Genomic DNA, 26,997 nt, shown 5'->3' with positions numbered 1-26,997 from the left:
TTTCTATCATAATTCATGTTGAAAATTCATTGAAGGTCTTGAATTGTGCTTGAATTGAGAATTAAATATTGAAGGTCTTGAATTGTGAATTATATATGGTTTGGTGTTTGAATTGTGAATTACTTGTTTTGCTTGAGGGGTTGCTTGAATTCCTTGATCTAATGATATTAAATTCTACATTTTAGGATATTAAAATGGACAAGTTCTATAAGAAGATACCTAAATTTCCAATTGGTTCAACTTCACAAGAACCAAGACAAATCGAGTCTAATAGTGCCCAACAAGAACCTCCTTCCAATCCTGGTTTAAGGTTACCTATATCTCAATACAACCCAAATGAGCAAGATCCTATACGTCGCTCTTATTTAATAAAAAAACCAATTCAACCTTACAACCATAATTTTCCCCAAAGAGATATAGGTAGTAAAATGAGAAGATTTAACAAAGATTGGTTTAATCAGTACAACACTTGGTTGGAATATAGTGTCGAAAAAGATGCGGCATTTTGCCTTTGTTGTTATCTATTTAGACCGGATTATGTTGGTTCAGGTGGAAGAACCATTTTTGTTGGAGAGGGTTATAGAAATTGGAAATCAAAGAAAGGGTTTGACGAACATGTTGGTGATTCAAATAGTTTGCACAATCAAGCATATGGGATGTGTATGAGTTTGATGAACCAAAACCAAAGCATTCAAACTGTGTTAGATAGACATAGTGTTAAAGAAGATATGGATTATCGAGTACAACTAAATGCCACTGTAGATACAATTCGACTTCTTTTGAGGCAAGGTTTGGCATTTCGCGGGCATGACGAGTCCGAAAACTCTAACAATCCAGGAAATTTTCTTGAGTTTATGAGATTTTTAGGAGATCATAATAAAGAAATAGATAAGGTGATTTTGAACAAAGCTCCACAAAATCTAAAGTTGATTGCACCCTCAATCCAAAAGGGTATAGTGAATGCTTGTGCAGAGGAGACAATTAAGGAGGTAATTGCAGAGCTTGGAGATGAATTGTTCTCTGTTTTGGTTGATGAGTCAAGGGATGTCTCAGTCAAAGAGCAAATGGCAGTCGTGATTCGATTTGTGAACAAAGGAGGTTATGTTGTTGAATGGTTTCTAGGTATTGTTCATGTTCCCAATACTACATCCCTCCAATTGAAAGCGACACTTGAGAGTTTATTTGCCAAGTATGGTCTAACATTTTCTAGATTACGTGGCCAAGGGTATGATGGAGCTAGTAATATGCGAGGGGAGTTCAATGGTCTCAAAACATTGATTATGCGGGAAAACGGGTCCGCATACTATGTGCATTGCTTCGCACATCAACTTCAACTAACTCTTGTTGCGGTGGCTAAGAAACATAATAAGGTTTGGCGTTTATTTCAAATGGTTTCTACTATTCTCAATGTTGTTTGTGCATCTTGTAAAAGGCGTGATCAATTACGTGAGAAGCAATTGGAGAAAATTGTGGAAGCTCTTTCAAATGATGAGATTGTAACCGGAAAAGGTTTGAACCAAGAAATGGGTCTTGCAAGTCCATGTGATACTCGATGGGGTTCTCATTACAAAACTTTAAATAATTAAATTAAATTATTTTCGACCACGATAGATGTAATTGAGGAAGTAGAATTGGAGGGGATAAGGGATGAACATCGAGGAGAGGCAATTGGATTATTGGAAACGATGCAATCTTTTGATTTTGTATTTAATTGTCATCTCATGAGAAAGTTATTAGGCATCACCAATGATTTATCGCAAGCCTTGCAACTTAGAAACCAAGATGTGGTTAATGCTATGTGTTTGGTGAGTGTCACTAAATCTCGGTTGCAAAAAATGAGGGATAATGAATGGGGATTGTTATTCCAAGAAGTGTGTGCATTTTGTGGGAAACACAATATTGATGTAAAATGTGTTGATATGAATATAAAATAAATAATTGAAATACATATTAAATTAAGAAATAGGGTTAAAATATTTCATTGTTTTTGTGACTTAGTTCCATATTTTTATTTTCGTTTTTAAAGTCAAAACAGTTAATTCGAACCGTTCAACATGATCTTCATATTAAAATATGTTCAGAGACCAAATTTTATATATTTTTTTAATTTGTTTACTAATTTTTAAATATGTACAAAATCACTATTTTTGAATGATTTAGCTAAAACATGATTTTGTATCCATCTAAAAAAATAGTAAAATATTTTTATAAAATATAAAACTTGATGTCCAAATATATTTTAAGATTAAGATTATATTAAGTATATTAGATCAATTATTTGAACATCGAAAACATAAATAAAGATGTGAGTCATAATTATAACACAAACAATAAGGCATTTTAACTTTACTCTTAGGACCTGTTCGACAGATAAAGAATAAATGAATTGAGTGGAATTTAATCTCTATTCTCACCGAACAGACTTGAAATTGATTGGATTAAAGAGAGTGGAATTGAGTCTCTTCCCAACTTTTTAATTCCAATAGGACCCCTGGAATTAGATTTTAGACAAGAATAGATAATTGAAGGGGTCTCATTTACCCTTACTTTTGCTTGTGGCATCTCTTTCTCATTTTTTATTCAATGCAGAACTTTTCTTGCACTCTTCCAGAGGAATTTTTTTTATAAATCATAATTAATAAAAAGAATTTTACCGGACCAATATGATTGGTTTTTTTTTTTACAAAAATCATAAGGACCGTACGGTCCCTACGGTCTCCAAAATTGTATTTTTCCAGACCGTATGGTCCCTACGGTCCCTTTCTTACCATTTTTTTTTTAAAAACAGAAATTTTTTTTAAAAAAAATTGTATTAAAATATTAGAAATATTGAATATATTTATTTGAAAATAGATGAAATATAATATAATTTGATTTATTAGAAAGACTGCAACAAATAACCCGAATCAATATTTTTCAGATCGGATTTTTCGCGGCTGTAAGAAAAATTAATATATTTCTTTATGTGTTATTGGAAAAAAAAATATCTAGATTCTGAGTTATTGATCCTGGTTCAAAAGTCACTTCTAAGTAATTTAGAAAATATTGTGATTCTTCTAGTACATTTAATTTTTAAGAAATCAAAAGAAGTGGGTAGCTAGATAATTTATTATTTTTTTTAATTTCATATCTAGATGCTCTTTTCAGTTTCAATAAGAAACGAGAAAGAGTTGCCGGGAGAGAGAAAAAAAAGAAGAGAACATGGAAATTTTGTTGTTGACCTTGAGTCCGCATAGAAGAGAGAATAGAAGAGAAGTAGAGTCAAACACGAAAAAGAAAGGGAGATAAAAGGGCTAAGTGGAGAGAAATATTTTATGTCTCAAACACGGTGAAGTGGAGGCCACATCAAATTTTGTTAACTTTTTGGATTAAAAATGTGATAGAGTGACTTAATCGAAACTAATACAAAGTTCATTGGCTACTGAGAAATAAATCAAATTTGAGTGACTAATTCGTAACAAAGAACAAAGTTTAGTGACCTCCGACGTAATTTATCCTATAATAAATAGTTGGATATTTTATATGCATTATATTACTCCATGCATGCATATATATAAGAAATTATTTCATTTAACTCGATTTTAATATGCCTTGAGAGCTAACGGTCGAAATTTACTATTCAAGTACAAACAGGAAATGCCTGATAGTTTATACCAAGTTAATTTCGAAACATTTATTGTTATTAATTTAATGTATTCTCCTTGATGGTTTATACCAAGTTAATTTCGAAGAAAAGAAGTCATTTCATCATGGAAATAATAATAAATATTGGAAGAATTGGAATCATCATGATATATTTTGTAGACGAATTGGAATGAGCATATATATATTACATGTTCGGTGCCGACAGGCATGATTCATCTAGTTTAAGCCTCAATCCACAAGTTTAACTTTATGATTTAATTAATGAAATCGCTAGGACCATCGTCTTCAATTCAATTATGTTCAACTTAAATAACTTGTAAGTAGGATCGATGCATATAGCTGATGCATGTCGAGATTGAACTCTTGATTAAATTATTTATGAGGCTAATATGGTGAAAGCTGCTTGGTTCACATCTTCGTACAAAGTTTTCATGATATGATTTTTTTTTTGTCATATTTTATTTTTATGATGTTGTTATATTTTCAATATGAAACTTAAAAAAAAAATTCTTTTTTTAAACTTAATTGGTCTAGATGTAATATTTTTCAAATTGGATTGATGTTTATATTTTTCTTCTAAATTACAAAAAAATTAAAGAAACAGGGTCTGATATACTCAATGTGCCAAGTCTTCTAATTTTCTGTAACATTAATATGACGTTAATGTTATATTTTCAATATGAAACTTAATTTTTTTTTCTTTTTTGAAACTTGGTCTACATGTAATATTTTTAAAATTGGACTAATGCTTATATTTATCTTGTAATTTAAAAAATTGAAAGAAACAGGGTCTGATATTCAATGTCGTCAAAATAGACATCATCATACGTTTGTTTCGATCAAACGGTTTGGATCGAAAAAAAAAAAGTTTCTTGCTAGCCATACACAGAATACCAATTTTTTTTCCTAATATTCTCAATTAAATAAAAATTTACAAAAACACTCTCTCTTTTTTTAAAATGCCCATTAAAATTTTTGACAGTCCATTTCTTTTCAGGACCACCGGGATGCATATTTATTAGGTTAACTAGTATTGTACCCGTGCATTGCAACGAGGATCTTATTAAGAAAAAAAATATATAAATGAAAATAAAAAAAACACAAATGAAAAAAAAAAACAGAGAGATAAATAATAATAACAGTAAAAAAAAAAAACAACAAATGAAAAAAAAAAATCAAATATAACATGAAAAAAAATCTTACAGTATCATTGCCAGTGTGATCATCTTCCATGTAGTCCAACATTTATGTAAATGATCATTTCTTCCCATCTTGTTAATTTGTGTTTTTCAATTGATTTCCATTGGAATCCAAAATTTGTCTGATACCCTTTGGACCAGAGCTCATGCAAAGGACATTTTAAATCGTCTGATTGAGTGATTAGATAAAAATAAAAAATTATTCTTTCACCTCGGTCTAAATCAAATATGGTATCTTTTTGTTTCTTATTTGAATACTAAACTACACATCAAATAAAATGGAGGTTTCCATTACTTCTCAAAGTCTTATTTCTTATTAAACGCTATTCATTAACAATTTTTTTTCAAATAAATAAATAAAAATATTAAGTTAGAGATAAAAATTAGAAATATAAAGTTAGAGATAAACAATTGACTTTTTCAATATTATATTTTTATCCTAATTCTAACCTATGTTCAATATTATATCTAACTAAAGTGACACTCAATTATGATTGATGTAATTTCATTTTCTTTATTTATTTTATCTGAATAGTTTGAAGAATGATTGATCAGTTAATATTTTTTTTTATTGAATAAAGATTAGAATTAGAAAATGTCGAAGTTGTTTGAATGAAAAATAGTTTTCAAGCAAACTAATTCAAAAAATTATGAGCAAATATTGTTGTTATTCAGATATTATTATTTGCTCTTTATCATAATTTGGGTTTTCTAAGTTTTTTGTGCTCATCTTAGTTTATGCATTAAAAAGAGCTAATGATAATGGTTAGTGAATTTAAAAGATTTTAGGGAGGCACCTTTGTTCTGTTATCAAATGGAGAAAGACAAAATATTCATATATTTCTTTCAAAAGATTCATTTCCCAATTATAAATATCATCCTAATCCAATAACGAAGCAGAAAACCTTTGGACATAAATCTAGTACAAAGGCCATCGGATAGATTTCAGAACCTTTCCATTGTGATTCGCTGTATAGAAATGGAAGATCGAATCGGTTCAATTGGAGTCTTGAAGAGGGAAAAATAAGGAAACATAGAATTATATAGCAAATAAATAAGTTTTTTTAATTTTAATTGTAATGTATCGTGTGGCGGTATGTGTGGCAAGTATATTTTTAGCTAAATTTATACTTTTACACATTATTCAAATATATTTAATAAAAAAAAATACATATTATGTGATTGGAGGGCTAAGATTAAATTTGAAATTTCATACTTCAATCGTAGCCGTAGGAGGATCAGACACCCAACATACTTAATAATGAAATGGAGATATCTGATAGATGCATATTTATTAGGTTAATATGTGATGGTGAACGCTTGGTCCATATCTTTCTGCATTTAAAGTCTGATATGATAATAATCTTACATTTCATCTCCATGGGTTGGTTTCATTTGAATTATAATTTTGGAAACGAATAAAGTGTTCAATATGAAACTTAATTATTTTTTTTAACTTAATTGTTCTATATGTAATATGTTTTAAATAAAATTATTTTTATATATCTTCTTCTGTTTTTTTTTCCTTTAATTCTGATTGTTTTACTACTTAAAACAAATATAATTGTTAGTTAATTTAGTCTAGCTACCGGGATTATGATTAACAAAATAATGTTAAATATATATCGTCCAAAATACACACACACTCTCTCTCTCTTCTCGGATGAACAATCTCCTCTAGAATTTTCTGTTGTTTTACCAGTGGAAAGAAATTTTTGGGGTCCGGGGCGAAAGAAATTTTTGGACCCTTTATATATACCCCTGTTGTAAAAATCGGGCTTAACGGCCTATTATATAGCTGTTTAATTGTTAATGGCTGTCAAATAGTTATGAATACACTTATCGGAGGTCTATTAGTGGATTTTTTCAATTAATTGGCCGATTATTCTCGATTATTCCCAATTATTTCGTTTATTCTCATTTGATCGTCCATTTTTTCCGTTTATTCCCATTTATTTTCGTTTATTCCAATGATTATTTATTTTTACATTTTTTTTTCTATAATTGTGTGATAATAAGTTTCATAAACATGTATTGCAATTTTATTTGTGTTTGGCTATGCATTCAATTTTTTTATATATGTTTTTTCTTCTTACTTATTTTGAATTAATTGATTAATTCCTTTATTACATATATACCATATATGTTTCTTACTTACTGATGTAATTTTTTCAATTAGTACATCATGCTCTTATATTAAATTAAGTTGTTATTACAAACTAACTTTAGTGATTTTATGTTGGAATGTTTCATGTCTTTCAAATAATATATTGTTAGTGTTTGAAAATGCTTAATTCTCGAATTTATTTTTTACTTAAATAAATGTGTTACTTACACATGTAAAGTGCGTGTGTATTGTTAAGTGTAGTTTCATGTTATAATAATAGAACTAAGTTAAATTAAGTTTATTTGATAAGTTTGATGAGTTAAATAAATTATGAATATATACACATAATTTTAATGAAAATACAAAATTGTATGCATAATTCTGATTAATCGGCCGCATACCAATTAATTGCTTGACAGTATCCCGTTCGTTCGACAAGCGCATACCGTTATTTACAATACTGATATACACAATTTTTTATTGATATGTCAATAGATGATACCTATTTATATAAAAGTTTGAACCCTTTGAATATTCAAAGTTTGGGCCCTAATATTTTATTTATTTTTAATATATACAGATTAATTTTTTTAATATATGCAAAATATTTTTGTTTCTTTTGGGGCCCCATAAATCTTGGGGCCCGGGGCGGTCGCCCTGGCTGCCCAGCACTAGGGCCGGCCCTGGAAACAAAAGTGTAATGGCTCAAATCAGAAATTGATCTGAAGAACAGAATATCTACACTAAAGCTACCATAAAATTATGATCCACACAGATAGAATATGACTTGTCCAGTGATGTCAACTAATGGAAAAAACTGATTAGTGTCAAATTAGATTAATTGATTAATGTAATATGTTTTTATGAATAGTAATAGTTATATATTTGTGGTCTATTGTTTTGTTTGTTTTAATTTAATAGTGAGGTATGGACAGATAATATATTATTGAGTTTCATTAATTAGATGTGTAAATATAAATACTCATTCATTAATTTGTGGAGGCATCTGAAGAACTTTTCTTATTTTTTTTTATGAAATTAAATACTCATAACTCAAATAATTAATTTGAATGATGGTAATATTAAAATCACCAAACAAATGAGACCCAAAATAATTGACATCTAAAATATCAGCATATCAATTTTCTAAATGGTCGGTTATATATCTTGATAATTAAAATTAACATGAATAACCAACCTTTTAAGTTTTAACTAATGAAAAAGGCAACACCGTTCTTGTAGGAGAGGTTATGGATTTAAAATCTAGATAAGATCTTTAATTTATGAATATTAGAATTCGAGACCACCATCTAGTAAACCCGCATGAATTAATTCCCGACTATATCAACTATTTTAGAAGTTACGTAAATCATAACCCTAACCTTTCTACTCACATCTGCACTATTATTTTATACCCAGAACAATTGATTATTCGAATATATATATATATATAGTAGGCCCACATGAATCAATTCCCGACTATATCTGCTATTCTAGAAGCTACCTAAACCCTAATCTTTCTACTGATCACATCGATCTATTATTAATTGCATTATTATCAATTGATATTAAGTCCAACTATAGACATCTCAAAACCCTAACATGTCCGCCGCCAAATTCACAAGTTATTGAACATATTTTGCACTCATCTATAAATAGCCGACATATCTCAAAAAATAATAACATCAACCCCAATCTATCCACCGTCATATATCTCTACTATTTTTGTAAACCAAATACTTTTCAGTTTTCACTAATTTAGAATTTCTATACCTACCACCAATTCAATTCTAATCCAAACGTCGACTATTTTTAGTTCTCAGCCTTTATGAAAAATCACCACAATTGATTTTGTAGTAGGAGAGGTTATCTTTGATGATATCATGGCTTTCCATCTCATATATAAGTGAAAATTCTTCATGAAAAACCACTCCATATTTTTTTTTTTCAGTTTTTTTCAGTTTTTTTTTTTTTTTTTTGTTGCTAGTTTCACTTTTATACATAATCATTTAGGTTTAAACAATTATTAACAGACTTGAATTTTTATTCAAGCTAATTAATGTACTCATTTTTGCCTGCTAGCATGCACCTTCCTGTAGATTAAAGGTGATTCCTAAAACCATAGCTTTCAGATTGAAAACATGTGACGGTATATTCTAAAACCTATTTAATTAGTACGTATTGTTGTTATATATAACATTATTTGATAACTTGATATTTATTTCTAATTGAACATTATTTGTGAGAAATTTTTTGATCTTGAAGATTTTTCATTGTCTATATATGTTAACTAATGTAAAAATAGTTTCAGAACATTACAACAAAACAATAAGCTGAAACATGATAACCTATATGAACATAATTGATAAACATGAATAACATAAATACTTAATTATTGTATCATGGAAGGTGTAGTATGGTATGTTTTCACTGTTAAATTATTTCCAATAGATCGAAGAGCAATTGTTAATTTAGTACTATATATTAATATATATATAAGAAGACATATACAAAAGTAAAGAACAATTATAACCACATACATAGAATATATATTAAAGGAGTACGTACGTACTTGAAGTCGACGTCGCATTAACGAAAACATTGTATTACTTTAATTGATTTGGTTTTGGTTGCATCTTCCTCAATATAGGCAACAAATTAGCCAAAACTTCCATTGTTATATGATATTTAAGCGCAAAGAATGATATTTTTAGGCCCTAATTGTTTCACTCTCTCAAGCATGACATGAAGATTAATTAAAAGCTGCACTTGATATCTTTTACTTTTGCATGTGAATTAATTAGGTGCAAATCTCACCCAAAAAAAGCTCTTCTCTATGCAAAATCATTTACAAAAAAATGAGCTGTATGATACAATTAATTATACTAAGTACGCTTACGCTTCAAGGAGTACGTACTATCGATCAGTGATTCTCAGTGTCATAAAAGCTCGTTTAATTTTTTTATATGGAATGAATAACAGATGAGCTTTTATTGATTGATGAAATTAAGAACTTAATTTCATTATTGTGGAGTGAAAGAGTCATTGTAGTAAAAAATATTAATTGTTTGTGTCACAATTTTAAGCTGGGAGTGTGGGTGATTGTGAGAGTTTGTAAATATCTACTTTTACTCTTAAATATTTTATCATCACTTCACACGAATGATCATTTCATGTATGGTTATGCAAAAATAAATAAAAATAAGATTCTAAAGGTACAAAAATATTGTAAAATAAATTTAAATAAAAAATAATGTTAAAAATATTAGTCTTGTAACATGCTACGTGACATAGCCGGATCATCTTACGTGACTTGTAATTTTTTATCAAAGAAAAATACGTCAAGCGAATGAACACGTTACGTTACACATAAGTTACATCACGTAACCAAAACACGTGACATGACATATCGCAATGTATCCTGATTTATTGTGAACCGATAATGATGTATGATAGGTGGACCAGATAATAAAAATATTCTCCAAGACCAGAATCATTTCCCAATATATAATTGTACCGTGGTCAAAATCATTAATACTTGCATTCATAGTAAAAACTTACCATTAAAGTCGCCCGTTTAATACTCATTGTATTGTATTTCGCCAACTTGAGACCATATAGGAAATTCTAAGGCATTAAGACAAACTTTGGACCGTCCGATTAAAATCCAGCGCAATTGTCGAAACAACATTTCCAATTCGGCATTGAGCTTTGACCAATCGTCAACAACCTAGCTAGGTGAAAACATCGCCACGTGTCCATCGTGCATTGGATAAGAAAGGGTCTCGCGGATCCCTATTCGCCAGATGCATCTCGATCGTTAGATCAACTTTTTTTTACATTTCAAATTTAAGAAAGAAAACCATTCCCTTTTTCCAACATAAAAAGAAGCATTATCGCCTTCCCCGCCACCGCCATACTCTCCCTCCGTCTCTCTCTCTCTCTCTATAGTAAGCTCTCTGTTGCGCGCGCGATCTTTCAATTCTTTGAGAAGGTTAGTCTTTTTTATCTCTATGCACCTTTTCAGTTTGTTAGATTTCTTTTTTGCCATTTGATCTATATAGGTTTTTAGGGTCGAAATATTTTTTAGATTTAGGTCTTGGAAATCTGTTTTGTATGGTTTAGGTTTCGGTACATCCTTGTTTGTTTCGAATTTGAGGTGAAATTTTCATTTTAATGATGTCTAATCTATGGATTATTGGCTTAGATGAGATATTAATTGTTTACAATATTTGTTTTGTTTTTCTTCCAGCGATCCATATTCACAGTTGGAGAATATTTGTTTAGAATTTAATTCAAATTTGTTTACGATGAGACACGATTGACATTATTGAGCTATCTTTGATCATAACAAATCCAATCTTTCTTTAAAATAAAAAAAAGGAAGTGATTAATTTAGTGTATAAAGATTCATGAGTGAGGATAACATAGCCCGACATTTTTATTTTTATCCAATTAAAAAATTATTTTAATAATAATAACCAAGGTTTATCAAAAATTTTAAAAATACCCAACCCAATTCCACGGGCCCAACTTTTTTTTTTTTTAAAAAAAGAAATAGAAATTTGTATTTATTTTTTATTTTTTGTATTGAAATATTAGAAATATTGGATATATTTCTTTGAAAATAGATGGAATACAATATAATTTGATTTATTAGAAAGACTGCAATAAATAACTCGGATCAATATTTTTCAGGTCGGATTTTTCGCGGCTGTAAGAAAAATTAATATATTTCTTTATGTGTTATTGGAAAAAAATAAAAATGCTTAGATTCCGAGTTATTGATCTCGGTTCAAAAGTCACTTCTATGTAATCTAGAAAATATTATGATCTTTCTAGTACATTTAATTTATTAAAAGTTATATCTATTTTGAAAAAAAAACAAAAACTTTAATTTATTTAATGATTATTATTCAAAAATAATTCTCAAAATAGATAAAACTTTTAATAAATTAAATGTACTAGAAAGATCATAATATTTTCTAGATTACATAGAAGTGACTTTTGAACCGGAATCAATAACTCGGAATCTAAGCATTTTTATTTTTTTTCAATAACACATAAAGAAATATATTAATTTTTCTTACAGCCGCGAAAAATCCGACCTGAAAAATATTGATCCGGGTTATTTGTTGCAGTCTTTCTAATAAATCAAATTATATTGTATTCCATCTATTTTCAAAGAAATATATCCAATATTTCTAATATTTCAATACAAAAAATAAAAAATAAATACAAATTTCTGTTTTTAAAAAAAAAAAAAAAGTTGGGCCCGTGGAAAAATTCCACGGGTCGGGTATTTTTAAATTTTTTGATAAATCTTGGTTATTATTATTAAAATAATTTTTTAATTGGGTAAAAATAAAAATGTCGGTAACATAGCACACCGTTAGTACGTAGCGACTTTAAAATTTTTGTATTGCTTTGTTGGTTCAATAGCTTTATCTGAGAGAGAGCTCTTCTCAGCAGAGTCCGGATCCCTTAACTCAAATTTTGAGTTTGTATTGGACCGTCCGATTAGAGATCCGAGATGGGATGCACATATCACTTTACGTTAGGTTAAATTAAGATTAGGCTTTGTGTATTTTTGTTTTTTTAAGGAGTATCAAAAGAATTAGTAGATTTGTTCCGATTGGTACAATTTATGTTGAATGCGTGCATATAGGATGGACCAGACTACTATTAAAGATATTAGATATTTGTTCTTTTCTTTGGTATAACTTTAATTCAATATATTAGATATTATTTTTTTAATATATTTTTATTCAAATATGAAACACCTATTTCATAATGTTATTTGTAACTCGTTTTCATATATAATAAATAAGAGTTAGCATCATCGACACATTTTATGAGATATCTTAAATAATATTTTAATAAAATATGCATGATTGATTACGTAAAATTCTTCTTTTCTTTTGTTTTCCTTCACCACATATATATGCATAGTTTTTCTAAATACTAATTATTAATGAGAACTTATTTAATATCTCTTGACAATTTAAAGAACGACGATATTAATTAAATGGAGACGAGCACAGTGAAAGACATTGTTTTGGAACACATAATAAGAACCTAGATCGGCATGTTGCCTATCAAACATGAATCAGACGACTATGTAAGAATAGACCGAGTTGTATAGAAAATTTAGATTTTTTTTTTCAACTTTATTTTTTGTGCTAGAAAAAAAGAAAAAAGAAAAAAACAATATAAAAGTTAAGTTTGTGCAAGTAAAAAGGGCTTGATGGAAGTAATTGTAAATTTAAAGAAAAATCGAAACAACGTAGTACATATATTCTTAAGAAAGAATATCACTACCTTTGTCACATCAGTGTGGAGAGTAAAAATAAATAAAATTATTTATTATAAAGTAATTTAATTGTGCAACGGTCAAACACGAGTGGAAACTTGTGTATATCTTCCTTCCTTACCCAAACAAATACAAGTAATTAATAACCTTAAATGGAAGAAAAATGAATAAGCAATAGCTGGTCCGGCCCAATAAATCTCTTCATGTACGGCCCAATAATTTGCCCTTATTTCCGAGTCAGGATATCTAAAGCAACTCAAAATTTGAGCTTGAATGGATCGTCCGATCAGAATCCGGATCAATCTGATCCAAGATGAAATGCACGGCCTTCATTAATATTCGTGCTAAATCAGATCCGACAGTCCGGATCTACTAAACTCAAAATTTGGGTTATATCGGGTGATATTAAATCCTTATTTCCACAGCCGCCTAATCATCGGATCCCAAAATCACACCCGGATCCGTGAAAACCCATCTTCCTAGTTGATCTTAACGGGAGTTATCTCTCTTTCAGTCTTTCTTACAATCAATTAACCGCATCCAGCTTTGAAGGTACTCTCTTCTGATTCAAGGGTGACTTACTCGGTCACAAATAAACCAGAAGGAAGGAGGAATCGGCGTTACTCGGAAGGTGAGTCTCTTCCGATTCAAGGGTTTTTTTCTGTTCGAAACGCTCTTTAACCAGTCGGTTTGGAAAATGCGCAATAATTTGATCGAATCGTGAGGTGCCGATAGGTAGATTTATCAAATTATGGTAGCAAAGCGACAATGAACTGAACCCTTGCTTGGTTATACTGTGGTAGAAGGTCCTAGTTTCAAATTTTGAGGTTTGGTGCTTCACAAACAAACAATATGGAATAAGGTAGCCCTATTCATGGAAGGGAGTAATGTTAATCTGAGGGGTATTCGTAGAAATTAACAGAGTAAATCGAATTTTTGGAAAGGCCTGGGTTTGATATTGGTGTATCAGATGCATGAAATTTGTTAGAAATCAGGTCCCCAACAAATTGGTTAAAGAGTTGATCAGTCACAAATAAACTAGAAGGAAGAATCGGTGTTACTTGGAAGGTAAGTCTCTTCTGATTTAAGGGTTTCTCCCTTCAAAACCCTTTTAACCAGTTGGTTTAGAAAATGTGCAATAGTTGGATCGAATTGTGAGGTGCTGATAGGTACATTTATCAAACCATGGTAGCAAAGCGACAATGAACTGAACCATTGCTTGGTTATACTGAGGTAGTAGGTTCTCATTTGACATTTTTTAGGTTTGGTGCTTCACAAACAAACAATAAGGAATAAGGTAGCACTTTGAATGCTAGGGGAATAATGTTATCTGAGGACCAATAAAAGTTAACAGAGTAAATTGAAATTTAGGAAAGGCCTGGCTTTGATACTATTATATCAGATGCATGCAATTTGTTAAATCAGGTGACAATTAGCTTTTTATCTATTTTTTCCAACTTTAAAATACTTTTTCTCTGAGGTTTTTCACAGAGTATACCCTTTTATGCTCGTTAGGGTTTTTCACAAACCATGACATCTGTTTTTTTTCCTATTTACAGTAAATAAATATCATTTTTTTTTTTTGGTATTTACAAAACGACAAATGTAAATTCACAAGAAGAACATAAAAGCAAAAGTACTTTGAATATTTACAAAACGACAAATGTAAACATCATTTTTTTGGGCGTTTTTGGACTTTCCATTATCTTTTCAAAAGTACTTATGTTACTTTTTTTAAGAGCAATTTATTTACTGTTATTATTATTATTTGTAAAATGTTGTTTGACTAGCTTTCGGATAATAAAAGACCAATTCTTGGGGATGAAATTAAGAAAGGAAATAAAATCTTTCCTTTAGCTCCAAAATGAGGTCCAAATGGGTTTTTAATAGTGAAGTGGTCAGTTTCTGATATTTTTTGTTCTATTAGCAAATTTTTTTTTTTCTTTTGCAAATACACGATTAAATTTGATATGAATCAATCTTAACTATTTCTTTGTTCTGTTGCTTAACAGGATTTTCAACTGTAGACCTGTAGCCATATATTGATTTTCTTCTTATAAAGATGGATACAAAATATGGTAAAGTTCTGGTTGACAACAAACTCCACAATCTAAGTAAAGATTCAGAAGTCAGAGATAAGGACCTCCAAACTGAGAGCCTACTGGTGCAATCCCCATCTTCTGACATTAGCACCCTGACACAAACCCTAGAGTTTGAAGAAGAAGTGCTGGATTCGGGTTGTCAGACCCCAAGTGAATTCATATTTGATCCGTTTGCACCTGGCCCAGAAGAATTATGCCTTGCCCCAAAAAGGAAAAACAACACTAGAAACCCTCTGCGCAGACAACTCAGCCTCAGCTTCGACCTCTCATTTCCTATACTAGATTTGGAGATAGAATTTGAGGAATTAGAGAAGGAAGAAATTCAAAATATATGCAAATCGTTTCTTGACCTAATTATTACAGATGTCTTGGAAATTTGTGAAGAGAAACTACCATCAGAAGATGGTTTCAAGACACCCACAAAATTGCCTCTCCTTACCGGGTTTGCTGATACTTGCCCGGGAGCACCTATCAGACCTGCTCTGAAGCTGCAGAGTACTTTGAAGCAAGAGTTGTGCAGAAAGCTGGATTTTGACTCCGATCTTTCATCGGAAGTGTGATAGATGTGTTGCTAACAGTTTCGTCATATGTAAAGATGTGGTTCATTGGGGTGGGGTTACTAATGTTGACTAATGTGGGGATGTAGTGATTTTAGATTAGTATATTGAAGTGTTGTAATTCATGTTATTTCTGGCAAACATTTTTCACTCAAGAGTCTTCATGTGCTGGATTATTGCTGGTTCTATAATTACAATTTAGTTTTTATTTAATCATATTTGGATGCAATTGTTTTGTTACAAAAACTTGTGATTATTTAGTTGTACACACTTGTGAATAATCTGATGCCTATGCGGGTTTGGTCGGGTTTTGTTGTGCTCTGACCTTATCAGATCTGGGTAACTATGGAGCAGGCCAGCTCAAAAGAAGTCTTTGAATTCTTATTCAGTTTTGCTGTAATTGGAAAATAGTCTCTGATTTCTTTTGACTTGAAAATAGTTTTACAATACCTATTGGATATCTTAAATAAATAGTGTTCTTTGATGAAGAAATTATTGTAATTATGTTGAGCCAGTTAATTGGGTCAGGCTTCTCTTAGCTGTGCATCTTAATCTGGAACCTCCTACAAAAATAAACGGTTGTACCAACTACCAAGCATGCTATCACAGCGTACCAGTAAAAGAAAAAAAAAAAAAAGATATGTATGAGAAACACATGAAATCTTAGTACAAGAGAAAACCATGTAAAAACTAAAACGCAACCGACACAGAATTTAGCAGGATTGTAGCCTAGAAATTTCTGGACCACAGTCACACAGCATGGCACTGCCGCACTGGTTAATGCTTACATCTAATTAAATGCGTTCTTTGGAACTTTTTAACTATAGGATGAGGTTTTGGAACTTTCAAATTAGTCAAATGGATTATTAAATACTTACAACAAATTCAGAACATAATATTGGAAATTGGGGTGCTTAACGCGACTCAGGATCTCTTTGCAAAAAATTAAGCCATAAACAATGTAAATAATTGCGAAAATACCAAAATCAGATTTGGAGCATTCCTCTGAATAGTTATTAGCTTCACAATTTATTTATTTTATTTTTATTCTCAAAAGCCATAAACAATGTAAATAAAGCTTTTAAAGCATTTGACGGAGTGGTCATTAGCATCTAATGGTTTAACGTCCGATTGTTTTATCTATAGGATTAAAAAAAGGCTATCATCATTATCAGTGTTTTGAAATTGAGACGAAACGCTGACATTGACAATGTTTTACAAAAATGTGAAATGTGGGCACAGCTAGCTGCTATATCCTAATCCGGAAGCGGTTCTTGCATGGTTCACTAGTCAAAAAGCACAAACACGCAACCACTGAACAGAACTGCAAACGCAGGAAAGCACCAGACAGAAAAAAAAAAAAAAAAAAAATGGCGCATCTTAGAACAAAGAGAAAAACATTGTGAGAAGTGGAAGAAAAGAAAAGTGACAATTTTCTCTCTGATTAAAAATCCAAACTACATATTATATATCAGCAAGATACATAGTCCAACGGGTCAAAAAGCAATTTCAGTCATAGCATAACATTTTAAATTAATGGGGCCCAAGACCTTGCATGTTATAGCCCGATCCATTTTCTATACTTGGACCCTCCAGAACTAACAGTTCATTTCTAATCTAAAGCTTAAGCAGAGAATTAATTTACAAAAATACAAGATGTACCCACGGAAAGGATGAAAATTTCAGGATTATAAATAAATAAATAAATAAATAAATCACTGCAAGGAAAAATCAAACAATATACCTACCTTCGGCTCAAAGTTGTAATCAAGTAGTATATTTGTGGCTTTAAAGTTTCGGTGAATGATTTTTGGATCACCTAAAATTAGTAAAACAACACATGCTTAAGAAGTGATTAACCAAGCATCAAATACTAGTACAGAAAAGCACATCAGTGATGGTTATAAAGTGTCGGTGACGGTTTGTCCACATTATATACAAGTTTGACAATATCACTATTCAATAATGGTTTTTACAATAACCGTCACTGATGTATCGTTATTGATGATGTCCCATGTACTAGTGAATATATAGTGCAACTAGGCTAACATGTCAATGACTGAAAAAATAGAACAATTAGCTGTGCATTGGGGACTAACAATTTTCATGTAGATATGCCAAACCCTTAGCACAACCAAAGCAATCTGCCATCTTCTAAGCCAATATACAAAAGCAAGGGATTTAAACAACGACAGCTCATGCAAATATACAAAAGTTAATATTACAACTGATAGAATCTGTTGTAGATAGCAAGTATCAATCCGTTGGATTATCATTTAGTGAAGCTTGATCTTCTGTGGTATAGCTGTGGTGCATCAGTGTTGCAATATTTCCTTTTAACATGCCTTGGTTGAAGGGTCCACCTGTTATGTTGGAACAGGGGACAGGGGAGTAGCTGTGTTTGGGTCTGGAATCAGACCCACTTCCTCCGCTGTTGTTCACATTTTGACAATGGTGGAGGTGGTGAACTGAAAACAATGGTGTCCCTCACGGAGAAGGGGCCCACAATGGTGTCCCTGACGGTTGATAAATTGTTTTCTTCTATTTCATGGGTATTTAATTTAAAAGAAGGGAGATTGTCTAAGTCATCAAATAAGAGGAGACCGATCTGACTAAATCCTCAGTAGTCAGTACTATCTTAAATTTCAAATTTTGACATGAAATCCGATTAAGCTTTAATATTTAATGTTTATCTTTTTTTATTATTAAAAGCCTAATATTTCTGCTAAACTGGATCGAACGATCTGAATTGTTTCTTCCAAATTTAAAAATTTAAGTTAACGATTTAAATTCATAGGGGTCCGGATTCCTTCAAAATTTGATTTTGAATATGGACCGTCTGATCAGAATCCGAGTCAAGTCAATGCAAATTGAAATTTACAGAGCCCTTTTAATATTCGTCGTCGATTCTTATAAGACGGAGAGAAACAAAATGGTTGCCAGTGGGGTTTATGACTTTTTATTTGCTGGAAAGGGGCAGAGAGGAATGAAGAAGCGTGCGGACTTCAATTTGTTTGCTGTTTTGCATGTTGAACAGGCAAATTCAATAGGTAGGAATGTTTAATTTTTAAATTAAATTGTTTCTTCAAGTTCATGACTTCGTGTTGAATATGAAAATATATAATCGTAATATTTGTTCTATAATGTTTTTACAGGTATTAATAAAAAATAAAAATAAAGTGCATCATTTGATCTTGGGAAAATTAAAGCCCGTTAGATCATGGCAGATAACAGCGTAGATCTACATTTGATACTTAAATATTTCAACGAAACAAACAATCTGGAGTTGATTTTGATCGGTGGAGGCAGTTTAGTATGCTTACTTTGCATGCAGTGAAGGGATTTATGGAAGTAAGATTCTATCATTCTAAGAAATGATTTTATCTAACATACAAGTCCACCCACGGAAGGGAGTCAGGGACCAAATTAATGATACCAAAAGCAGTTATTATCAGAACGATGCTGCCTTAAATCACCACATTTAATTTGTTACTAAATTACAACGGAGCATGAGAACCAGCTGCATTTTTTTAAGGCTTCATAACCTTCTTCTTACCAATGAGAATACAAATAAATAACATTAAGTAATTTAATGTACAAAATATAAAATAGATTTGCAGACGATAGAAAAAAAGGAGATTCTATGCTAATTAGTTTTGCATCGCAAGAAATAACTAGAGCACCGCTAGTTAAAAAAAACTGGGAAACACACTAATAGCAGTATATAATTAATGTACATTTTTAAGGGAAGAATTATTACAATAGTGATTGCGTGACATTCTCTATTTGATAAATATTAACAAATCTGTCCACCCTGTAAACCAATTGTTTAGTTTTATTTAATAACAAAAGAGAAAAACAGAACAAATTGATATATATACACAAACTCATTTGCTTTTCTGGTAATCTGTGAAAAAAATGTAACATGTTGGAGGAAAAAAAACAAGTGTAATGCAAAGATCGTGAAACCAGTATTTGATGTTTTGTCACACTTCACTGCTTTGCTCCATTTTGTTGATTCATCGCTGCTCCATCTCTTATGTCACCCGGAATTATCCCGGCATTCAGGTCCTCTAGCGAGATTTCTCCTTCCAGGTACCGCTCAATCTGCTCAAGTCAGTCAGTATTAGGTTAACAAAATGGAGGCATATTTCAGATGCTAGGAATGCCCATAGACACCTTCTGTTCAGCTTTAGATAAAAGCAAGAAATTCCAAGTTCAAATTCCTACATAGTAGGTTCATAATCTAACCATCTCATGTGGGTGAGAGTGTCACGTTTAAAAAAGCCTAAGAGACCATGTCCTCTATCAGTTCAAGCTTTTACAGAAAGTAGTTCAGTAACATCATATCTGCTATTATCCTTGAGCAATGAAAAAATTGGTTTGAGATGATTGAATTGATTGTCAGTAATTCTCAAAGAAATATGTGCAGAAGCGAGCTAATGTTGAGTACAAGGAAATAACAATTTGAGCGGCCTGTCATATATTATCCAGCTTTTCTACAAGGTAAATTATATAGAAGAAAAATCAATTTACCTGGCCCATTCGAGGACGCTTTCTTGCCGACTCTCGCACTGCAGCAGAAGCACAGTGTATTAAGCGTGTCATGTCATGTTGATCATAGTTAGTTTCAAGCCATGGGTCTATCAGTTCATCGAAGGTATCCCCTTTTCTGGCTCGTCTAAGCAACGGCCTTGCCTGGAGAACTAACAAATTTGTTAATGATTTTTTGTTGGGTCCCTCCTCATCTCAGTCCAATTGATTTGAGCTAATTTTGGATCAGTTTAGTAAACAAAGGGCAATATCAACATTTTTTTTAAAATCTAGTGTTTATTTGGTAAAAGAGGGAAATATAGAACTCTTTTAATATTTCTCCCGCAAGCTCTAAAACTGTCCCTCTAAGTTTAGTTCATCTTAGTAGGAAGAGAATAGCGAGAGAAACACGTAGACTGGTACAACAGCTCTCTTTATTTTTCTTATTAGGTTTGATCTCTCTCTTGTATCTTATACAAAATGAAGATGTGTGGGTTAAGTTTGTAAGTATAAAGACTTCATATTCATCAATTAAATGTGTCTCTGATTTCAGAATTTATGTATTTGTTATTGGATCTATTTTTCTGCTACACACAAGTTGTTTGTGAAATTGTCGAAGTGAACTTAATTACTGGTACATGAAGTCTATCATTTTTTTTTAAAGTTACAAGATAGTGAGAGTCAATGATGAACACACAAATTTTTCTCAAACATAAGAGAGGTCTGTGTCAAGGTGATCTGTTGTCACCAATGTTGTTTATTTTGATTGCACACTCTCTTAATAAGTTTATTGAGAATGTTTCGGGACTAATGCCACAACATATCTTCCTGCCATAGGAGATAATTCAGCATGCAGACAATAATTATCTGTGATGCGCACCCGACTACATTGATATTGATTAATCATGTCCTAAGTATCTATGTGAAATTAACAGGGTTGAGAATAAACCACAACAAGAGCTCTTTTGTGCCAATAGTTATTTCGCAGGGTCTGGTCACAGTGGTTCAGAATATCCTACAGTCTCCTCAGGCTTCCATACTGATAAGATACTTAGGATTACCACTTACGATTAAGAAACTGAGGGAAGTTGATTTCCAGCCGATGCTTTCAGCAGTTCAAAGTAGGATGGATAGATTGTTGGACCTCCAATTTTTTTCCGTACGGAGGTCAAGTAACTTTGGTTAAGGCGGTGTTGTCGGCAATACCACTGCATTACATGCATGCCTTGAGAATACCGGTTGGAGTAATCAAGCATATCGACAAAATGAGCAGGAACTTTCTATGGAAAGTAGCGAGATCTGCAAAGGCATCAACTGCTTGGTTAATTGGAAAAAAAAGTGTTTTGTTTGAAAATTAATGGGGGTTTGGGAGTAATTGATCGTCTCCAGCAGAATGATGCACTGCTAACTAAATGGGTTCAGGCTATAGACAGTAATCTGGAGGGTCTATGGCCTACTACCTTGCGCAGACTACATGGAGTATCTACGGCAGGTCAGATAGATTTAATGGGAGCCTCTACAACCTCCTCCTTTTTCATCAAGGACATGGGCAAACTTCTTCCTTTTTATTCCTCTTCAATTAAAATAATAAATGGTGAAACAGCCTAGCGATGGGAAGCCACCGGCATAAAAGGCAATGCACCACACAGGCATCATTTCATAAACTCAAGGAAAACTTTGAAAGTTAAGGATTCCTGTGAAGGTCAAAAAATTTATTGGACTTATGCTAGACAACAAAATCTTGACTATCTTGACTCAAGAGGTCCTGCTAGCGAGTGGTTGTATGTTGCAAACGGGTTGTCACCTAAATTTGCTGGAAACAAAGGATCACCTAGCGCATCACAATATCCCCTTCCGTACCAATCAGAGTATATGTCATGTTAGGACAAGGGAAAGCATGGAATAACTGTAACAGAGAAGGAACGTTGGAGTATGATTTGGATTGCAGGGGTTTGGACCCTCTGGCGTGAGAGAAACGGAAGAATTTTTTCAAACAAGCATCGCGAAGTGCATTGTTTGATAAATTGTATGGCCTTATATATTTATCAGTGGATGAATTCGATTTAAAGGCATCGTGTAATATATATATTTTATACTTGTAATTGTTAATAGAGTAGGAATCTTATAAATAAACTTTTTTTATAAATACAATTGTTGGCTTTGCCAATCTTAAAAAAAAAAAAAAGTTGCAAGATAGTGTTCACACTGTTTAAAAATATGTATGAAGAGGCTTACCCAATTAACCAAACCCTGGTCCATGTGAGGGTCAGAATCCATAATGGGCTTCCTCCCAGTGATTAGCTCAAGAAGCATAACCCCATATGAGTATACATCTGACTTGTCTGTAAGTTTACCGGTTCTTGCATACTCTGGTGCCACATAGCTGGATATATATATGTATCAAAAGAATGATTGCAAGTAGAAATTCAAAATTATTCATGTGTTGCAATCGAGAAGCATAACAAACAACAAATAAAGACAATGTCGACCAAACAATATTTGAAAGTAAATACTGACTCAAAACTTCTTATTTGTCGGGCATAGTAGAAATGGGACTCATCAGTAACCCCAAACATTACAAATCCATAATCTGCAACCTGCGGAGTTTGGCATGTAACTATATAAATCTCCAATAAAATAGTAAATAAATGGCAAAAAATTTAAAATTTCAGGATTATAAATAAATCCATCGCTGCAAAGAAAAATCAAATAATATGCATGCCTACCTTCGGCTCAAAGTTGTAATCAAGTAGTATATTTGTGGCTTTAATGTTTCGGTGAATGATTTTTGGATCACCTAAAATTAGTAAAACAACACATGCTTAAGAAGTGAAACCAAGCACCAAAAATCACTAGCACAGAAGAGCACATCAGTAACAGTTGTGAATCAGTCGTTGATAGTACCGTCACTGACAAGTTCTCATTATTTACAAGTTTGCCACTACTATTATGAATAACGGTTTTTACAATAGCTGTGACTTATGTTTGATGTCTTTCTGTAGTCTGTACTAGTTAATAGTGCAAGTAGGTTAACATGCTCATGACTTGGAAAAAAAGAAAATAGATGGATGTGTAGTTGGGACAAACAATGCTCATGTAGATATGCCAAACCCTTAGCAGAACCCAAAGCAATTTTCCATCTTCTAAGCCAATCAAGTGTTGGCCGGCCACTACCTACATATATAAAAGAAATTCATTTTTTCGAACTCAAAAATCAGATCAAAAGATAATTCATTTCGAAGCCATTTGAACTCAAAAGTCAAAACAATCAAGAGCGTACCGTGCAAATGAAAATCGAGCGTCTTGTTAGGCACATATTCATAAACCAACAATCTCCGGTGATCCTTACAATACCCAATCAAAGAGCACAAATTTCGGTGCTGGACCCGACTAATTATCTCGGCCTCTGCTCTGAACTCTTTGTCTCCCTGGCCACCACCTGGCTTCATTGGCAGTTTCTTAATAACAACATCTTTTCCTCTCAACACACCTCGGTAAACAAAGCCGAATTCACCGTGGCCCAACAAATTGGACTGTGCAAAACCATTGGTAGCTAATTTAAGGTCTTCATACTTGAAGGGTCCACCTGCTACAACTGATGGCGGAAGGTTTTCGGGACTGGAGCTGGGTTTGGGTTCAGAATCAGATCCGCTTCCTTCATTATTGTTCACTTGCAATGAAGGGGGTGGTGTATGCAAGTAAATGACAAACAGTAGCGGATTCACTTGCCATGAAGGGGAGTAAGGCTCTGCTATGCAGAAAGAGAAATTAACCTTAAAATATAGAAACAATTAATTCTACATCTCAGATTTTACATCATGGGATCCAAGGCAGTCCGATAGGCTCAGTCTCATCCGATCTGCATCAAGATTTGTGCTGACAACTTTAAGATATGAGAATCAAGTGTGCACAAATCTTGATGCGTATCGGATGGTTCTGACCAGATATAGTACCGCCCCTCACGCATTACATCATTGCTGCACTAAAACATTTTGATAGCACCGAATAAGATTGTTAGCCATCAGACCTTCGTTTCAATGTTTCATCATACATGACACGGTAACATGCAAGGTCAACCAATTGCAAGAGATTTTGTATAACCTACTCATTTTAAATATAATTGTCTTAAATTAAACTACATGGTCCTGACTATGGAGAAATGTATTGCACCTGAAGGAGGATGAGTATGATGAAATGTAGGAAAGAATTCAAACTTGTCTCTGCCAGGAGGCCGTTTCTTGAAATAGAAATATAATATACCACCAATCAGCAAAGACACACCGATGGTCACCAAAGCTATTTCAACAATCAGCCAGCTGGCTGACACTGAACTTGACGAATACGGCACTGGAGGAGGCCATAGATGCGGTGGAGGTGGAGGTGGAGGTAGAGGTGGTGAAAGCAATGGTGTCCCAGGTGGAGAAGGGCGCGCCATGGTTTGTTTAATTATACCTCTATTAGCTTGATAAATTGTTCTCTGGCTATTTCATGGGTATTTAAAAGAAGGGAGATTGGTCCAAGTCATGGAATAGGAGGCGACCGTATCCTCAGTACTATTTTAAATTTAATTTTTTTAGTTTGAAAACCGATTCAAGTAAAAAATTTACGAAATCTATAGGCCAGTCTGAATTAAAGTTAACAATATGAATTAATAAGAGTAAGAGGGGTCCGGATCCTCTTTTAAGTATCTCAAATTTTGAGTTCCGATCCGGACCGTTCGATTAAAATTCGAGTCAATTCAGTTGAAAATAAAATTTATGGAACCTTAAATTAAAGGGACTCCTTTAATATTTACGCGAATTCTAATTGGACAGTCTGAATTCAAATTGAAAATATGTGTTATCCTAAGATTCGAATTAACGATGAGAAACAAAATGGTGGGGCAGTGGGGATTAGGACTTTTTAATTGGAAAGGAATTATGCTACTTTTTTTTTTTCTTTTAAAATTGTCCGTAGGTTTCATACACTCGTACATTTTTTCTATCTTTGATAAGGATCGAATCCACTTCTTTCTTGAGGTGTCTTACCAAGTTGCTATAAGCAGCGGTGACGAATCAAAGGAATGAGGAAGCGTACGGAAGTGAATTTGTTTGCTGTTTTGCATGTTGAACTGTAAAATTCAAGAGGCAGGAATATTTCTTAAATTAAATTGTTTATTGTAAGTTGATGACTTGGCGTTGAATCAGTACATAATTATAATATTTTCTTTTAATGTGTTTTACAGGTATTAATAATTAAACATAAAATATTGTAAGATTTATTCTAATGGAAGAAGTATATTTGTTACAGAGAGCAAAATTCAAAATATAATCGACCGTTTAGAATGATATCTGAGTCGTCCGTTTTAATCTGGCACAAATTTCAAAATGAACACTCTTGTATTTTAAACCAGTGTGGTAAAAAATCGACCGTTTAGGTCAATTAATCAGTTGATTAGTCGTTGGCAGCGACCAAACCGTTACATATTTTTTTTGACTAATTAGCTGATTATTTCCGGTCTGATTTTTAGGTCAATTAATCAGTTGATTAGTCGTTAGCAGTGATCAAACCGTTACATATTTTTTTGACTAATTAGCTGATTATTTCCGGTTCGGTTTTAATAACACTGAGTGATATGAATTCAGATAAAACAGCGTAGATCTACAATCCATCATCTAGGGAAGCCCATAATGATGGAGATTGGAGAGGATCTGAACCAAATGTTTCAAAGTCAGCCCAATGAAATTTCCCCTCCTCCCAATATGTCTTTCATCAAAATTAGCTTAAAGTTCTCGGTTGCTATGATACAAATTCTATTGTCAACAAACTTGCTCGTATTCTATAATCTTGTTCTTCTGAACTCGGCCTCCAAGATAGGATAAAAAGTGACTATTTGCGAGGGTATACCGACATAAAGATATTTTTTCTATTAACAGTGATAGTATCTGCGACGGTATATCGATAGTGTCCCTTGCGGATACTGTCACATTCTTGTAGTAAATACAGAGCTGAAAAGCCCTTTCTGCTTCACTAATACATAATTCAGTATTTAGAAAAATCAGTGTTTTAAAATGCGGCCGCATAGGCGAATGCGGCCGCATATGCGTATGCGGTCGGCAGCCGCGCTCAGAACGGCCATGCAGTCATCCCATGCGGTTTTGAGCATGCGACCGCATATGCTGTCCGAATATGCGGCCATGCGGAAAAAAAAATGCATATGCAGATTAAAAATGCAGCCATGCAGTCCTCCCATGCGGATCAGCAGCCACCGTTAGATCAGCAATTTTCTAAGTGGCTTAATAAATAGTAAAAAAAATTCAGAAAAATGTAAAATTTGGTCTCCAAGCACATATTAATATGGAGAACAAGATGAACGGTTCGGATCGACGTTTTGGATTTTAAAATTTTAAATTTGGACCGTATGCATACGAATGCACATTAGTCACACACACTCTCTCTCTCTATATATATATATATACGTGAATTTTTATTTTAAAATCCGCATATATAAATCTGCATGAAAATCCGCATATGCGGTATGCAGTGGCCTTCCGCATGCATG

At 32.5% G+C, this 26,997-nt stretch overlaps 3 protein-coding genes across 6 annotated transcripts; 2 read left to right on the top strand and 1 right to left on the bottom strand.

The window, feature by feature from the left end:
- Positions 1–194: 194 nt before the first annotated feature.
- LOC144575167 (uncharacterized) lies at positions 195–1,586 on the top strand. The gene has a single exon (XM_078325284.1). It carries the CDS (start codon positions 195–197, stop codon positions 1,584–1,586), a length of 1,392 nt encoding a protein of 463 aa, XP_078181410.1.
- Positions 1,587–13,762: 12,176 nt separating this feature from the next.
- LOC144575109 (unknown protein 1-like) lies at positions 13,763–16,073 on the top strand. Of its 4 annotated transcripts, none has more exons than XM_078325228.1 (2): positions 13,763–13,895; positions 15,277–16,073. In XM_078325228.1, the coding sequence occupies exon 2, from the start codon at positions 15,327–15,329 to the stop codon at positions 15,924–15,926; it is 600 nt and encodes a 199-aa protein (XP_078181354.1). In that variant the 5' UTR covers positions 13,763–13,895; positions 15,277–15,326; the 3' UTR covers positions 15,927–16,073. The 4 variants fall into 4 exon arrangements, with proteins under 4 accessions (XP_078181354.1, XP_078181357.1, XP_078181356.1 ...); XM_078325231.1 differs by having other exon boundaries at positions 13,775–13,895; positions 14,527–16,073; XM_078325230.1 differs by having other exon boundaries at positions 13,788–14,332.
- A 3,629-nt stretch (positions 16,074–19,702) lies between these two features.
- Positions 19,703–24,891, bottom strand: LOC144575166 (proline-rich receptor-like protein kinase PERK1). Its single transcript, XM_078325283.1, has 8 exons — positions 24,627–24,891; positions 23,737–24,204; positions 23,544–23,630; positions 23,183–23,253; positions 22,974–23,053; positions 22,692–22,839; positions 20,460–20,621; positions 19,703–20,030 (listed from the first exon to the last, which is right to left on the bottom strand). Exons 1-8 carry the CDS (start codon positions 24,889–24,891, stop codon positions 19,917–19,919), a joined length of 1,395 nt encoding a protein of 464 aa, XP_078181409.1. The 3' UTR covers positions 19,703–19,916.
- Positions 24,892–26,997: the final 2,106 nt, after the last annotated feature.

The sequence above is a fragment of the Carex rostrata genome, chromosome 23, assembly GCF_964058835.1.
Source record: "Carex rostrata chromosome 23, lpCarRost1.2, whole genome shotgun sequence".
Classification (NCBI taxonomy): Eukaryota; Viridiplantae; Streptophyta; class Magnoliopsida; order Poales; family Cyperaceae; genus Carex; species Carex rostrata.
This window is presented reverse-complemented; position numbering and strand designations above follow the sequence as displayed.